This window comes from Babylonia areolata, chromosome 1 (genome assembly GCF_041734735.1).
Source record: "Babylonia areolata isolate BAREFJ2019XMU chromosome 1, ASM4173473v1, whole genome shotgun sequence".
Taxonomy (NCBI): domain Eukaryota; kingdom Metazoa; phylum Mollusca; class Gastropoda; order Neogastropoda; family Buccinidae; genus Babylonia; species Babylonia areolata.
This window is the reverse complement of record NC_134876.1, coordinates 4833413-4851199: the sequence shown is the minus strand read 5'-3', so window position 1 is coordinate 4851199 and position 17787 is coordinate 4833413. Positions and strand designations below refer to the sequence as shown.

The 17787-nt window shown below is 41.5% G+C and overlaps 1 protein-coding gene across 2 annotated transcripts in view; it reads right to left on the bottom strand.

Annotated features, from left to right (window-relative positions):
* LOC143298968 (myosin-IIIb-like) overlaps positions 1-17787 on the bottom strand; it is a 131649-nt gene continuing 113862 nt past the window's right edge. For both annotated transcript variants that reach the window (XM_076612059.1, XM_076612139.1), the window contains 3 exons: positions 13839-13958; positions 8396-8722; positions 1-1697 (listed from right to left, as the gene is read on the bottom strand). In XM_076612059.1, coding sequence (XP_076468174.1) covers positions 1493-1697; positions 8396-8722; positions 13839-13958 — 652 coding nt within the window. In that variant the 3' untranslated portion in view covers positions 1-1492. The remainder of the gene's footprint in view (positions 1698-8395; positions 8723-13838; positions 13959-17787) is intronic.

The window sequence follows — 17787 nt, the reverse complement described above, 5'->3', positions numbered from 1 at the left end:
GCCCCCCCCCGCCCCCCCCAGAAGACATGGATAACAATAGTATTAACTATTCATTTTTATCATAATCCACGTCTTTCTCGGGTAAATGATCCTGTGGAATTATAAAACAAAGGTCACCACAGCACCTAACGTGTCTGTTAAACGTAGTATTTGTGTTTTGATCAAATGAGCATACAGTGAGCATGCATGCATGTGTGGGTGTGTGTGTGTATCTGTGTGTGTGTCTGTGTATGTGTGAGTATGTCTGTGTAAGTCTCCATGAGTGTGTAAGTGAGTGAGTGTGTGTGTGTCTGTGCGCGCATGCGCGTGTGCGTGCGTGCATGCATGCGTGTGTGTGTGTGTCGTTTGTGTGTGTGTGTGTGTATGTGTGTGTGTGTGTGTGTCTATGTGTATGTGTGTGAGTGTGTGTCTGTCTGTAGCCTCTGTTCCATAATTTACAATCTACAAGCCACAACATTTTCCTTGAGTCTGAATTATTGGGAACCATAATTCCCTCAAGCCAATATAAACAGGAAACTGCGAATACTCTCATTATCATTCTGAGCACCTATGTGCTGATGAGCTTGTGTATAGAAATTAACAATCACCTATTATGCAAATGAACTATCCAGCCAAGTGATATGGCAACCACAATACTTATGATTATTTGGTAATAGACAATAACCTGGTTTTTTTTTTATTGAGTATTTCAAATAATTTCTTGCCATTTCAGCCACACACACACACACAAGATCACTCTTCTGAAGTGAATATTTTCTGATCAATAACAATATACAAATTGTCACATAAATATTTTTACCTCCTTTAGATTAATAAGAACATGGGATCATATGCCTTTTGTCTCGATGCATATGTTTAAAAAAAACCCCCAAAAAACATACATGTGTTCACACACACACACACACAATGAAATGAAACACAGAAAAATGGAATGGAATTAAACTGAGTACTACAATGAAGACCAAAAAGGCAAACTGTACATTCACTTGATATGATGCACTGAAAGATGGTTACCACTCTATAATGCATGAAATGCTGGTTATCGTTCAAATCCTTTATGAATAGTTTTTGTTACAAAACCATCATCTAATCAACTTTTTTCTTCTTTTTTTTTTTTTTTTTTTACAATCCAATGATGCTACACACACAAATTCACAATACACTACACAAAAAAAACCCAGCCCTAAACAGCTGTCTGACGACACAACACCACAAAAAATGTTGCACAGACACAACCATCTTCATCTACACAACAAAAATTTCTGAACAAAATTCAATCAAGAGCAAAATGAAGATACATTCAGTCGGTAAACCAGGACCAAAGACTTCAGAATTGAAACACAACACACACGTGCGATCCTTATGTGGTTTAGAAATCTTTGGAACAAATAGTTCGCAGGTTTTAAAAAAAAGAAAACGATATGTTCCATGAATGAGGCAGTCATCAGCTATTGTTGTTGTTTTTGTTTTGTTTTTGTTGGTGACGTCACCATCATTCCCCCAATGGTTTAGCTCCCTTTTTGAGGACGTGTCTGAAGTCGACCTGTTGAGGCGTGACATCCTTGGGCTGTCGGAGGGCGTCCTGATCATAGTCGAAGCGGGTTTTTCGCAGCCTCATTCTGGCGATTTCCAGAGAGTTGCCTCCCTCATCGCTGTCGTCAGACTGTATGGACCCTGTCCTGCTTCGCCGGCCTTTTCTGTCAGCACAGAAAGGGGAAAATACACAAAAAACATGTCAAAAACAATATTCTGAACAAATAATTTTCCATCTGTGCCCTGTTCTGTCAGCAGAGAAAGAAAAAAAAAATCAATAAGAGTATGCTGAATGAATCATTTTCCATCTGTAACCATGTTCTGTCAGCAGAGAAAGAAAGAAAAACATGTCAATAAGAGTATGCTGAACAAACAATTGTCCTTCTTTAAACCCGTTCTCTCTGCTGACAAAAAAATAAAATAAAATTTGATAACAACAGTAAGCTGAATGAATGATTTTCCATTGTAACCCTGTTCACATGTCATGCAGTTAATTACAATATGCTGAATGATAATTACTGTTTGTTCTTCTGATATCCTATTTACATGTCACATCACAATATGCTGAATGATTTCCTTTTGTAACCCTGTCAACATCTCATGTAATTAACTGCAATATGCTAATTGATAATCAATGTTATTCCTTCTGCTATACTTTTTGATATGTCACATCACAATATGCTGAATGAGTGACTTCCTTTTGTAACCCTGTTTACATGTAACATAATCAACTACAATATGCTGAATGATAATTAATGTTTGTTCTTCTGGTACACTATTTACATGTCACATCACAATATGCTGAATGGATGATTTCCTTTCGTAACCCTGTTTAATTACAGGGAACTACAATACGCTGAATGATAACAAATGTTTTTCCTTCTGCTATACTATTTATATGTCATATCACAATATGCTGAATGAATGATTTCCTTTTGTAACCATGTTTACATGTTATGTTATTAACTAAAATATGCTGAATGATAAGTAATGTTTGTTCTTCTGATGCAGTATGTATGTCACATCACAATATGCAGAATGAATGATTTCCTTACATAACTGTGTTCACATTCCACGTAATCAACAACAAAACACTGAATGATAGTGAATTGTTTCTGTCTGATAGTGATACACTACTTATATGTCACAGTTAATGTGCTGAATGAATGATTCTTTTCTGCAACCCTATTTAAATGACACATAACCAAAAACAATATGCTGAATGATAGCAATATGCTCGATGATTGATTTCCTTCTTCAACCCTATTCCAACATGTTACTGATATAAATAAACTGATTTTTTCCCCTTCACCAACCCCATTCGTATGTCAGAAAAAAATCACAATATGCTGAATGACCTTCCTTCTTCTCCATCCCTAGCTGTTTAGGGGCAGTGATTTCATATCCACAGTGCATATGGGTCAGCAAGTTTCTCCTTCTGCTGTTTAAACCTTCCCAAACCAGAGTAAGTACCTATTCCCACCTGGGTGGAGAGTGGAGAATCAAAGTAAAGTGCCTTTCCCAACGACACAACACCAAGCTGAAATGGGGCCTTAATTAAACCCTGAAATACTTGTGAATACCAGATCAGAAGTCCAACATCTGACCAATTCTGTGAAGTCACCTCCTGTAAATATTTACATATCGCATAAATCACTAATAACAATAATTATGGTACGTGAAAAACTTTTCCTTCTCCAATCATATCACAAAACTGCCCCTTCCTATCTGTGTGGCTGCCTTCACCTCTACACTCCATCTCGCTCACTACGATCGGCTTTGGATCCACTCTGTTTATGCATACCCAGATTCAAACACTCGACTGTTGGCCGCCGTTCTTTCTCTGTCTCTGGACCTTGCGACTGGAATGAACTTCCTCTTTCGCTTCGTCAAGTCTCCACTCTCAGCTCTTTCAAGTCTGGCCTTAAAACCCACCTCTTCCCAAAATAGCCTCCCTTGCCTGCCCTTCCTTGTCTTTAGTTTCTACAGTTTTAGAGTTATGCATGTGTGTGAATGACTGGTGCGAAAGCGCTTTGATTTGTCTCTGCACAAGATTCAGCGCTATATAAATACCATTATTATTATTATTATTATTATTATTATTATATCTAAGCAGGAAGGCTGCAGATTGGGTAAGACACTTATCTGCCAATACATTGTCAATGAAGGTCTGAGACTGACTTCCAGTCTCGCCCTTTCTCCAAAGTTTAACTGGAAAATCAAACTGAGTAATTCTAGTTATTCAGATGAGATGATAAACCAAGGTCCCGTGTACAGCAGGCACTTGGAACACTGACAAAACCCCCCCCCCCAAGGCAATATATGTGTTGTCCTCTGGCAAAATTACCCAGAAGAAACCCACTCAGATTGGTACCCAAATATTTATGCATGCACCCAAGGCCTAAACATGTTGGTTATGTCATATAACAAATAACAATATGCTGAATTTCTCTTTCAACAACCTGATTATTCACACATCACATAACTAGTAATAATACTATGCTGAATGAATGTTTTCCTTCCGAAACCATAATTACATATCAGATAACTTATAAGAATGAAATATTTACTTCTCCAACTCTAAGTATTTACATACACAACTAATAACAATGAACAGAATTCTCTTTTTCCTTGACTGATTTACATATGCTACACCACATCCGTTCAGGGACAAAAGAAGGGAGGTGCAGATGCCGCACCTATGCACTTATTAGGCCTTGGGAGCCTACAGTATAGGTTTGAATCACACATTAATTTCTTTTCTTTTCATTGATTAAAAAAAACAACCAAATAAGTAAGTATGAAACATAAAATTAACAGCAAACAAGGTGCAGTGACAATTAATTTCATAAAAAAAAGACATACACACCTGCACACATTGCATTTTCGTGCACTTGTGCACACACACACACATATATGCATGTACACGACACACACAAGTGAAAAAAACACCCCCCCCCCCCAAAAAAAAAAAACACCACCAAAATGACCCCACTGTCTCAATGCCCCTCATCCTTACACACAACCAGAAACAGTGTCAACTAACCCACAGCATGAGTGCAACAGCTAACTGACAGAAAAGAAAACCCCTAACTTTTCATATAACGTTTATATAATTACAATACACAATGATTCTATACACATCAATGAATGAAAATTGATATAAACACATCAGTACACACACACACACACACACACACACACACACACACACACACACCTACAACATCAAACCACAACCTCACGTAAGTCCTGATAAAAACTCAACCAACCAACACGCACACAAAATAAAATCAGCAAAGATTTCCTCACTGCACTACCAACCAATAAATGAAAGAACAAACAAATAAGGACATGCAGGTCACAGGAAAAGTGAAGTGAGAGTAAAACAAAAAAAACCCCAAACTAATAATTAGTTTTTTGCATGTGGTTATGGGACAGAATGAAAAAAACCAAACAAACTGATGTTGCTAAAAAAAAAAAAAAAAAAAAAAAAAAAAGGTTTGGGGCCAGGGCCAGAACCAAAGCAGCAACCTCTGTCTATACTCACCTCACCGAAAGCAGGCACACAAACTGCACAGAGACATGTTCTAAGAAGAGCGGTTATTGTATTGTATTGCACTGTATTGTATCATAAAAAAATAAAACGTTTGAAGGTCCTGGATCCTTTAATAGCCATCGGGGCAGTGAACTGATATTCACTGTGTCTGGGGCTCAACACAGGAAGATGAGACACTATCCTTTCTTTTTGCTGTTTTAACCTTCCCCAGCCAATTCTGCTGCCCCAGCCAATTCTGCTGTTTTAACCTTCCCCAGCCAATTCTGCTGTTTTAACCTTCCCCAGCCAATTCTGCTGCCCCAGCCAATTCTGCTGTTTTAACCTTCCCCAGCCAATTCTGCTGCCCCAGCCAATTCTGCTGTTTTAACCTTCCCCAGCCAATTCTGCTGCCCCAGCCAATTCTGCTGTTTTAACCTTCCCCAGCCAATTCTGCTGTTTTAACCTTCCCCAGCCAATTCTGCTGTTTGAACCTTCCCCAGCCAATTCTGCTCTGCTGTTTGAACTTTCCCCAGCCAATTCTGCTGTTTGAACTTTCCCCAGCCAATTCTGCTCTGCTGTTTGAACTTTCCCCAGCCAATTCTGCTGTTTGAACTTTCCCCAGCCAATTCTGCTGTTTGAACTTTCCCCAGCCAATTCTGCTCTGCTGTTTGAACCTTCCCCAGCCAATTCTGCTGTTTGAACCTTCCCCAGCCAATTCTGCTGTTTGAACCCTTCCAAGCCAATTCTGCTGTTTGAACCATCCCCAGCCAATTCTGTTGTTTTAACCTTCCCCAGCCAATTCTGCTCTGCTGTTTGAACTTTCCCCAGCCAATTCTGCTGTTTGAACTTTCCCCAGCCAATTCTGCTCTGCTGTTTGAACTTTCCCCAGCCAATTCTGCTGTTTGAACTTTCCCCAGCCAATTCTGCTGTTTTAACCTTCCCCAGCCAATTCTGCTCTGCTGTTTGAACCTTCCCCAGCCAATTCTGCTGTTTGAACCTTCCCCAGCCAATTCTGCTGTTTGAACCCTTCCCAGCCAATTCTGCTGTTTGAACCATCCCCAGCCAATTCTGCTGTTTGAACCATCCCCAGCCAATTCTGCTGTTTGAACCATCCCCAGCCAATTCTGCTGTTTGAACCTTCCCCAGCCAATTCTGCTGTTTGAACCATCCCCAGCCAATTCTGCTGTTTGAACCCTTCCCAGCCAATTCTGCTGTTTGAACCATCCCCAACCACTTCTGCTGTTTGAACCATCCCCAGCCAATTCTGTTGTTTTAACCTTCCACACAAATGTCAAGCAATCACCCACAGCTGGGTGGAGTGATAAAAAATCTGAGTAAAGTGCCTTTCCCAAGGCCAAAACGGTTTACCAGGCTGAAATGGGAGCTCCAACACTGGTCACTGGATCAGAACTCGGCCATGGTACATCCATTGTATGGTATGGTATGGTATGGTATGGTATGGTATTGTATTGTATTGTATTGTATTGTTTTGTGCTGTGTTGTATTGAGTTGTATTGTATTGTATTGTGTTGTGTTGTATTGTGTTGTGTTGTGTTGTATTGTATTGTATTGTATTGCACTGCACTGAACTGCACTGCTTTTTTTTTTTATTGCATTGTACTGTATATTTTATTGTATTTTACTGTATTGTACTGTATGGTATTGTATTACATTGTACTGTATTGTATTATTACTGTATTGTATTGCATTGCATTGAACTGCACTGCTTTTGTATTGCATTGTATTGTACTGCATTGTACTGCATTGCACAGAATTGCATAACTTTTTGTCACAACTGAATGCTCAATGTGAAATTCGGACTGCTCTTCTCAGGGAGAACGTGTTGCAATAGTGCAGCGCCATGCTTTTTTTTTTTTTTTTTCTCTTTTTTTTTTTTCTTTTTCAGTCTGCAGGTTTATTTGTTTTACAATCAAAGTGGATTTTGCGACATAATTTTGTCTGTGTCAACTCTTTTGTTGTTGTGGGTTCTGCTATGTGTGCAAAATGCATGCTGCAAGTCAGAGCTCAGTTCATCGTCTCAATCGAATGACTAGCACTTGATGAGAAGTGAAACACAACTTTCTAGCTACAGTCATGAACAAAACTTGACAAAAAAAAAAAGCGCACAAAAGTCCTTCAACTGCGCCAAAACGTTGTCAATAACTGGCCAGATGTTTATCAACAGTCATGTTCATTCCCCTAATTGTTTACACTTAATTGAAAGGTCGAAAAACCAGCTTGATGAATCAGGAATCAATAGCACAAGCATTACAGAGGTGCAAAAAAAAAAAAAAAAAAAAAAAAAAAAGCACGCTAGCAGAATGAACAACAGTGATCTTTACATCTCCCAAACCACATGGAAGCGAAATGCTGGCTCAAGCCATGTAACGGGCACTTATAAAAAAAATAAGCCAGTGCCTGGTAAAACGAAGTCACAAGAATCATTACATCTTCCAAAGCACATGGAAGCGAAACACTGGCTCAAGCCACGACAAGGCACTTCTGAAAAACATGCCAGAGCCCTGGTAGAACAAAGTCACAGTAATCATTAAAGCATCTTCCAAACCACATGGAAGTGAAACGCTGGCTCAAGCCACGAACAGGCACTTACAAAAAAGCAAGAGCCTGGTAGAACAAAGTCACGGTAATCATTAAAGCATTTTCCAAACCACATGGAAGAGAAACGCTGGCTCAAGCCACAAACAGGCACTTACAAAAAAAGCAAGAGCCTGGTAGAACAAAGTCACGGTAATCATTAAAGCATCTTCCAAACCACATGGAAGAGAAACACTGGCTCAAGTCACAAACAGGCACTTACAAAAAAAAGCAAGAGCCTGGTAGAACAAAGTCACGGTAATCATTAAAGCATCTTCCAAACCACATGGAAGTGAAACGCTGGCTCAAGTCACAAACAGGCACTTACAAAAAAAGCAAGAGCCTGGTAGAACACAAGTCACGGTAATCATTAAAGCATCTTCCAAACCACATGGAAGTGAAACGCTGGCTCAAGCCACAAACAGGCACTTACAAAAAAAGCAAGAGCCTGGTAGAACAAAGTCACGGTAATCATTAAAGCATCTTCCAAACCACATGGAAGTGAAACGCTGGCTCAAGCCACAAACAGGCACTTATAAAAGATAAGCCAGAGCCCTGGTAGAACGAAGTCAGGATTATCACAACACCTTCCAAACCACATGGAAGCAAAACACTTGGCTCAAACCACTAACAGCCACTTAAAATATAAGCCAGAGCCCTGGTAGGATGAATAACGGTAACCATTACAACATCTTCCAAAGCACATGGAAGCCACTAACAGCCACTTACAAATAAGCCAGAGCCCTGGACCCCGCGCGGGGCCCCAGCGAGGTGTTAGGACTGCGGGTCGCCGGGGAGCGAGAGCACATGGAGTGGGGGGTTTGGCTGGCCGTGCTCAGATCGTCGTCCGTGTCGTAGGCGATTTCAATGTCACTGCCCATCATGGGCTGGTTGAGGCGCTCACGCCACAGCTCCAGGATGCTCCCGGCCAGCTCCCCCTCCAGTCTCTGCGCCAGTTCATGCTTGTCCTCCTCGCTCAGGAACTCATCCTTCTCCGCAGTCAGATCTGCCTCAATGGAGTAGATGCTGCAAGGACTGATATAACCACTGCCGTCTCTGGAAGACAATGGGTTATACACGTGTCAACAGGTAAATGTGTCAACAGGACTGATATAACCATTGGGTACTCATGTCAACAGGACTGATATAACCAGCAGGTACATGTGCCAACAGGACTTATATAACCAGCAGGTACACATGTCAACAGGACTGATATAACCAGCAGGTACACATGTCAACAGGACTGATATAACCAGCAGGTACACGTGTCAACAGGACTGATATAACCAGCAGGTACACGTGTCAACAGGACTGATATAACCAGCAGATACATGTGCCAACAGGACTTATATAACCAGCAGGTACACGTGTCAACAGGACTGATATAACCAGCAGGTACACATGTCAACAGGACTGATATAACCACTGCCATCTCAAGAAGACTATCGTACTCATGTCAACAGGACTGATATAAACAGCAGGTACACATGTCAACAGGACTGATATAACCAGCAGATACATGTGCCAACAGGACTTATATAACCAGCAGGTACACGTGTCAACAGGACTGATATAACCAGCAGGTACACATGTCAACAGGATTGATATAACCACTGCCATCTCAAGAAGACTATCGTACTCATGTCAACAGGACTGATATAACCAGCAGGTACATGTGTCAACAAGACAGATATAACCACTGCCATCTCAAGAAGACTATCGTACTCATGTCAACAGGACTGATATAATCAGCAGGTACATGTGTCAACAAGACAGATATAACCACTGCCATCTCAAGAAGACTATCGTACTCATGTCAACAGGACTGATATAACCAGCAGGTACATGTGTCAACAAGACAGATATAACCACTGCCATCTCAAGAAGACTATCGTACTCATGTCAACAGGACTGATATAACCAGCAGGTACATGTGTCAACAAGACAGATATAACCACTGCCATCTCAAGAAGACTATCGTACTCATGTCAACAGGACTGATATAACCAGCAGGTACACATGTCAGCAGGACTGATATAACCATTGCCATCTCTGGAGAAGACAATGGTACACATGTCAACAGAACTGGTATAACCACTGGATGTACATCTCAACAGAGCTGATATTAACACTGCCTACACCGAAGACAATGAAACACCTGTCAACTGGCTTCCAAGTCTGTCTTGCAGTCTGATGTACCATACTAAACAGGCCTCAAGGTGGTTTTTGTTTGAGGGAGTTAAGAGAGTGGGGATGAATCAGATACAGACACCAGAAAATCAAGGTAACATTTACAGTCTGTGCAGCAAACTTTGTTCAAAGAGCGAAAAACATTAACTGGAAAACAGGAAAACTATGTATTATGACAAAGGATCAGATTCACGTAAGCCAGTCATACACGAGTCACTCATGTTACCTCAGGTCCAACATCTCCATCAGTCCCACACAAATGACTTCTCTCTTCAAAATCATTCCGTTCCAGTCAAGAGAACATCTCACATCATCACTGATACTCTGATGCCTTGAACTGTATCCCTCCACATTCCGTGCAGTGCATCACCAGACAGATCCCGATATGGAACCCCCAAGGGAAGAGAAAGAGAGGCAGACCAACAAACACATGGCCAAAAAGACCTCCAGGCAAACACCCAGAAAAATGGCCTAACCTGGAGTCAGACAGAGCCTGGAGGCACATACAAGGGGAGCGTGGAGGTATCTTGTTGATGGCCCATACCACAAGAGAAGTGTGAAAGGCCTCAGTGAGTAAGCTGAAGTTTAGGAAACTGAAAGAACCACCAGGAAGGAAGATCTAGACAAATGACCACAACCCATTTTCAGTCAATCCACATGGCGTCTTTCAGAATTCTCTGTCCTCAAGCTACCAAAGAGGTAAATGACAGGTTGGATGGCCAGCTGCAGTTCCACTGAGGACCAAGGTCTACAACAGCTGGCCGGCAGGACCTGAAGAAGACATGTGGACTGACCAGAAGTGGCACAGACCCAGGATGCTTTGACACACAACTAAAAGACCTGGAGGCATCTGGTGAACACTTCTTCTGTGCAGTGCCCCACTGACTCTTCACAGAGTTAAAGAAGAAGAAGAAAAGCATGTGGACTGGCTGTGTGACAGCAAAAGCAAAGACGACGATGGCTGCCAAGGCAATGTCCTTTCCTTCCCCCCACAAAACATCTTTTCCCCCTTCAAGTGGTCAGTCATCTCAAAGGAGGGTCTGAACATCAACCAGATCAGGATTCTTCTTGTGAATAAATCCCAGGATGATATACTGATATCAGCTGCACCATCTTCAAAATAGAAAACACTTTTCAGGTTAAAAAGAAAAAAGGCTAAATGCCCAATGCCTAATATGGCCATTTGGACAGTGAATTCATATCTACCGTGTCTTGGACTCCACAAAGGAAGGCTGGGCCCAGTTGTCTCTTTTGCCATTTTAACCTTTCCTTGGCTGATATCAGGTTCCCATTCACACCCGAGTGGAGTCAGGTTCCCATTCACACCCGAGTGGAGTCAGGTTCCCATTCACACCCGAGTGGAGTCAGGTTCCCATTCACACCTGAGTGGAGTCAGGAAAAATCAATAATAAAGTCCCTTTCCTAGGAACACAGAACCATACTGAACAGGGCCTGGAACACTGATCACTGGTGAACGCTGGATAAGCAGTCCAACGCCTGACAGATTTCACCACAGCGCCTTGAAAAAAAAAATGTTGAAAAGGAAAAAAGTCATAAAAGGACCATCAACATACCATGCGGCCACCCTCACCCATGTTACAATCATCTATAAGCACAGCAACCAAGGCAGACAAAGAAACAAGTATTATTCAAGCAGAAGCCCAGAAACCACAAATCACCATCAACTACAGGTAACCACTGACAGAAAAACCCAATACACTATATCAATGCCATACAACTAGATTAGAGAAGTGTTAGTCTTCGAAATTAGTCAGATAGCATGCCTCCTATAATGACAGTAAGAGGTGGCAAAAGGGTAAAACTACAACAGTATCACTCATAACAACAGACCTGGAAAGTACTACTTGTCCTCATCTGAACAGAACCAAAGACATCAGGTCAAACTAAACTTTATAAAAACCAAATCAAAACCAAACCTATCCAACCAAGGTTTTTATCAAATTAAATCAAGAAGAGATGAGGCAAGGCAAACACAAATACAAACAATAAACAAGTACTGTAACACACACACACACACACACACAATGTGTAATGCATTTAATTATTGCAAACATTAAATTAATACAAACAATAAACAAGTACTGTAACACACACACACACACACACACACACACACACACACACACACACACAATGTGTAATGAATTTAATTATTGCTTAAAACATAAACTTTGCCTATGGTGGGTCATTTTCCACAAAAGGTGCAATGCTCAAAAGTATCATCACCTTACTATGTCACAAAGATAATTTCACAAGATAAATCTTTTTTTAACATCATATCCTATGAATTGTATATCCAAAGCTGTTGTTCCTAAATACTGTAGGAATGAGCTTTTTAATACTCATGAAAAAATAGTGAACCATATCATATCAAAGGTCAGGCATCCAGTTAATCATGACCAGGTAACGACAAATGATCAATACAAATTTGCACCAAACTGTAGAGTGCAAACAGTCAAAAGCTGAACAGTGAAAACTCTAAGGGAAGAAATTCTGTGATAAAAAGGGGGGGGGGGGGGGATGTGAATGACAATAACATGAAACATGACAACCGAAGTGAGACAGGCAAGTGAGAAGCGTACAAAGCCTGTCAGCTGGTGAACTACAGAACCATGCCAACAGGGAGGCAATTTCTGGACAGGAAGGGGAATAACTGTCAACACATCCCCCAACAATGTGTTCCCTCCCTATTAGTCTTTTCCCAACCCCTGACTATGTTTTATGTCTTTTATGTAAACCTATTCAATGACTGTGACTCTCAGACTTGGAGGCTAAAGTACACTGTCTCTCAGTGCTGCAGCCTTGGGGGCTAGTTGGTCTTTGGAACCATCCCAACACCAACTGTCCTAAAACCCTCTTGGCCAAGAGAATGGGGATGAAACTTGGGCAGGACACTATCATACATTCAATGACTGTGATTTTCATGCATTGCTTGTATTATACACCACAAATTAATATCTCTTAGTGGAGATAATATGGTACTCAGAATTTTGTATCATGCCCCATGTTTGAAGATAAGTAGTCTCTAAACAATAATAATTTGTCTCTAAATAATCTGCATCTTCTGTGAAATAATGGCACAGTGGTTGCTCTGAGTTCAGATTATGCAAGGAATAGGATTCCCTCCCCACAATTCCACCCTTCCTCCATCCCCTTCACTAGTTGCTGAGTGATGGTCCAAATGCTAGTCTTTCAGATGAGATCAGAAACTGTGAAACATGCACTTGTGTATTTCAGAATCCATGGCAATAAAATAGTTGTTGCCCCTGGCAAAATTCTGAAGATAAGTCCACTGTGATAAATGGAAAAAAAAAACATACAGAAGGGGAATAATCATCGTGGCACACCCTCTGGGAAACTGCAGAACTAAGACGTACAATATACTGTCATCATTCACCAGTCAACCAACCAAACCCTTTTCACACAAGACTTCCATGACAGATTTCTAGAATGAGTAAGCAAGAACCAAAAGCAGTCTGTACTGTACAAATAAAAGCAGAGGACATCCTGTTTATTCACCAACTCCTTGAGAATTAGGAATTCACATGGGCACTTTGGGAACATATTCTCAGAGGGTGTGTAGGAGGGTGGAGGGGGTGTGGGGTGGAGGGGGAGAGGAGCGGGAGGAGGAGTGGGGGGGGGGGGCAACTTCTACATTAACTAGAGTGAAGGGGCCAGGGAAAATTCTAGAGGGGGGAATATCTACTACAATAATGGGAACTCAAACTCAGGGGAAAAGGGATTCCCAGCATGCAACCATGGCTAAAACTGTTATTGTTTAACCAGGTCATAAATACATTAAGAACTATTATTGTTCAACTAAAGACACCAGGTCATAAAGGCAGACAATTAACTGGTTCATCCTTACGCCCTGTTGACACAGCTTACTGACAGACAACACGTGTGTGACTGTGGACCAAAGCCTGGCGGTGTTACTTCCCTGCACACGGATGGTACGTACATCTCCGGCTTGAGGGCGTTCTGTCTGGCCGACAGCAGCGGAGCATCCCAGGGCACGGACAGAGTCTCTATCTCCTCTGGCATTGGTGCCGTCACTGTCACCTCGGGCTGTCCGGGTTTGCTGCGGCACACACATCAATATTCATGTGATCTACTTGACACTGAAAAACAGCTTTCTCTTCCCTGCAGCTGGTGTGGCACGGGGAATCAATTTTTGCCTGACGGAAACTGACAACATGCGAAAACATTGTGTTGCAACTTCATCATTTTCAATGCATGAAAATGAGATCAATTTTTGCCTGACGGAAACTGACAACATGCGAAAACATTGTGTTGCAACTTCATCATTTTCAATGCATGAAAATGAGATCAATTTTTGCCCGACAGAAACTGACAACATGTGAAACACTTTGTTGCAACTTTATCATTTTCAGTACATGTATACACAAGATCAATTATTGCCTGACAGAAACTGACAACAGACTGCACCTTCAACATTACCTTCTGTGAATATTTACTAAAAATGAATCTGACAAATGTTCATTTTTTTTTCTTAAAAAGCGACAACTACCAAACAAAAAGAAAAAAAAAAACTAAATTGCTTATCTATTATAATAATCTGTAAAAAAAATTTTTCTTCTTCTTTTATCTTTTTTTTTTGGACAGAAACTGACAAACATAAAATATGATATCATACATTCGTCATGGCTATGAGTATGCTAACCATCATAAATAAAAGCAAGTTTGCAGATGTTTCTCTCTGAATTTGTTGGAAAGATTAACTGAAGCATTACAAACAGGGAAGAAAGGGGAAAAAAAAAACCTTGAAAGGATGCTGATAGATATTGACCCAAAATAGGTGTGTCAGCTTGTTGCTGATGTCTGTGGAATGAAACAATGATGTCATTTCACACTCCAGCATAAATATCATACCTGGAAACCTGTCTTTTAAATCACCCTCAGCCATGTTTTCAGCTGCGATTCTGATATCGCAAAATCAAGTCAGGCTGGTCAGGTGACCACTGAAACGTTGCTTCGCAAATGGCGAACTGTCTTGCTGGGTGTTTGAAGCAATTTCTCAACAAGTGCTGGCTCGGGTTGTGATGTTTTTTTGTTGTTTTTTTTGTTTGTTTTTTTTGCTGCCCCAACATCTGCACCGTTTCAGTGGCATTACTCCCACGCCGCTCATTTAGATTCCCCCATACACGGCCACACCCGGGTTCGTCCATCGCAGTTCCAGCGTCGGCAGTCCACAGGGAACCATCGATGTTAGGTCGCCAGGAGGCCACACACCAGAGGAGACCCTACACTGCTGCTGAGTCACTTCAGTGGTGTTCAGTGGTGCCTGTTCTGTTTTAACGTACTTAGCACACCACCTACTAAGCCCCCTACTAACGACAATAATGGCTTAGTCGCGGAGCCAGACTGAGTGAGCGTCCCTTCGGGTTGTGATGTTGGTTTTTGTATTTTGTAAAACAATGTTGAGCATACACACATGGCTGCCAGAATGTACAGTGTAGCAGAAGTGTCTAGATTTTCTTAAATTAATTACACAAAAGTGACTAAGAAAATGTGGTAGAAAACAAAAGTCATGTCATTGTTGATCAACCAAAGTTATTCTCATTATCCAAGTGAGGATAAAACCCAACCAAGTACACTGAAATACTGTATACAGTGTGTGTGTGTGTGTGTGTGTGTGTGTGTGGGTGGGTGGGTGGGTGTGGGTGTGTGGGTGTGTCTGTGTGTAGGTGTGTGTGTGTGATATCATATGATAGTGTTTTTGGGTGGTTTGATATGAGGGTGTAAGTGTATGTATTTCAATACAGAACAACCTGGTAACGGAAAAAAATCAAAATAATTTCATCTGGTTGTAATGTCCAAGACCATTTCCACACATCAAATACAGTGACCTGGATTTTCCTTCTTTTTTCCCCAATGATTGTGAGTAATTTCACCCTGTCAACACTGAATAAATGATGATGATATTCTCCATTCATTTTCCTTTTAATCAAAGCAATAAAATGTGCACCAGTTAGTATACCACACCAACACTTTGTTAACCACAATGCAATATGCACACACACATGCTGTAAAGTTTGGGCAAGTAAGCTCACAATAATAAGAGTTCCCTCAAAAGAATCATTACCACTGCATGTGTGAGAGCATGCATTTGTGTGTGTGCATATGTGTGCATGCATACATTTTGTGTGTGTGTGTGTGTGTGTGTGTGTGTGTGTGTGTGTGTGTGTGTGTGTACATGAATGTGCATGTGCATGAATGCATGTGCAGGCATTTCTTTATGCTTGTATGTGAGTGTGTTGTTGTTGTCTTTAGTTTAATGTCTTTCCACTTGAAGTGATATTAGAGTGTGAGTGTGTGTGTACACACATGTGCGCACATGTGCATGTGTGTGTGTTATGTGTGCGTGTGAAGAGGGTGAGGTGGGAGAGGTGAGTGTGTTGTAAGCGATGTTACACTGTTTGAAAGTTGTATTTTTGGTGAGTTTGTACCTTTGATATTCTTCATATTCATGCCAGGTGCATCGGTGAGTGCACTTTAAACCGCAGGGCAAGCGCTACATAAATGCACAATTATCATCTTTAACATAACTGTTACTGTGATTATAGAAGCTGACCATCACAAGCACCGTATACAGATGACACCCTAACAGGACAACCGTGCAGACCTGTGTCAGCAGACAACCAAGCTACAACCCAGCAAGCCAAAAGCCCCCTCCTGGACACACAGCCACCACTGACAACCAGGTGCACACGCTTCACTATTTTCACTCTGGATCCACTTCAACCACACAGAAAACCACAGAAGCGCACATACGAAACTTGCAGACACTGAAGCATAAATCCAGTGCATAAAAATATTCAGGCCAATGATGGATTGTTTGGAATTATCTGTCACGTTCTCTGGACTGGAACCAGGTACGGAACACACAATACTGACCGCCTGAACGCCAACGAAAAAAAACAACAAACAACACAGTAATGACCACAACAACACCACAAACACAAAACAACAATGGACTTTCACTATGAGGGTTCTGGGTCTGAATCCTAGTCACAGTATCCTGATGAGTGAAGGTTGAGAGTTTTTCCCCTAGCTCCCAGGTCAACAGATGATCATGTGCAGACCTGGTAGTGCCTGAACCCCTTCGAGGGCATTAGCATGCAAAAGATCAAATGCACATGTTAAAGGTAGTAAAATCCATATCAGTGTTTAGTGGGTTATGGAAACAAGATTATACTCAGCATGCACATCCCCAAAAACAGAATACGGCTGCCTTCATAATGGGGTAAAAGTGGTCTTACACATAAAAGCCCACTGGTACATTTAAGTGAACGTCAAGGGTTGCAGACCACAAATGCCGAAGAAGATAAGAAGTACACAGACTCAATCCTGACCACAACACCATCACACAGAACACAAATACAATACTGACCATGTACCACCCTATCACCAACAACCCCTCTACAAACACAGTTTCAGTTTCTCAAGGAGGTGTCACTGTGTTTGGACAAATCTACATATATAATCTACACCACATCTGCTAGGCAGATGCCTGACCAGCAGCATAACCCAATCTGCTTAATCTGGCCTTGAGTGCATATATATTTGTATACCTATCTCAGTTGATTTTTTCTACAGAATTTTGCCAGAGGACAGCACTATCATTGCCATGGGTTCTTTGTCAGTGCGCCAACTCCATGCTGCACACATGACCTCAGTTTATCGTCTGATCCGAATGACTAAGAGCTTAGTTTTATTTTCCAGTCAAACTTGGGAGAAAGTGTGAGAGCAGGAGTCAAACCCAGACCCTCACGGACACTGTACTGGCAGATAAGTGTCTTAACCCTTTGAGCCCTGACCACCGCTTTACCGGTGGTGGGGAGGGGTGGTATAACGCCTGGCCACCGGTTGAGCGGTGCGTAAACACT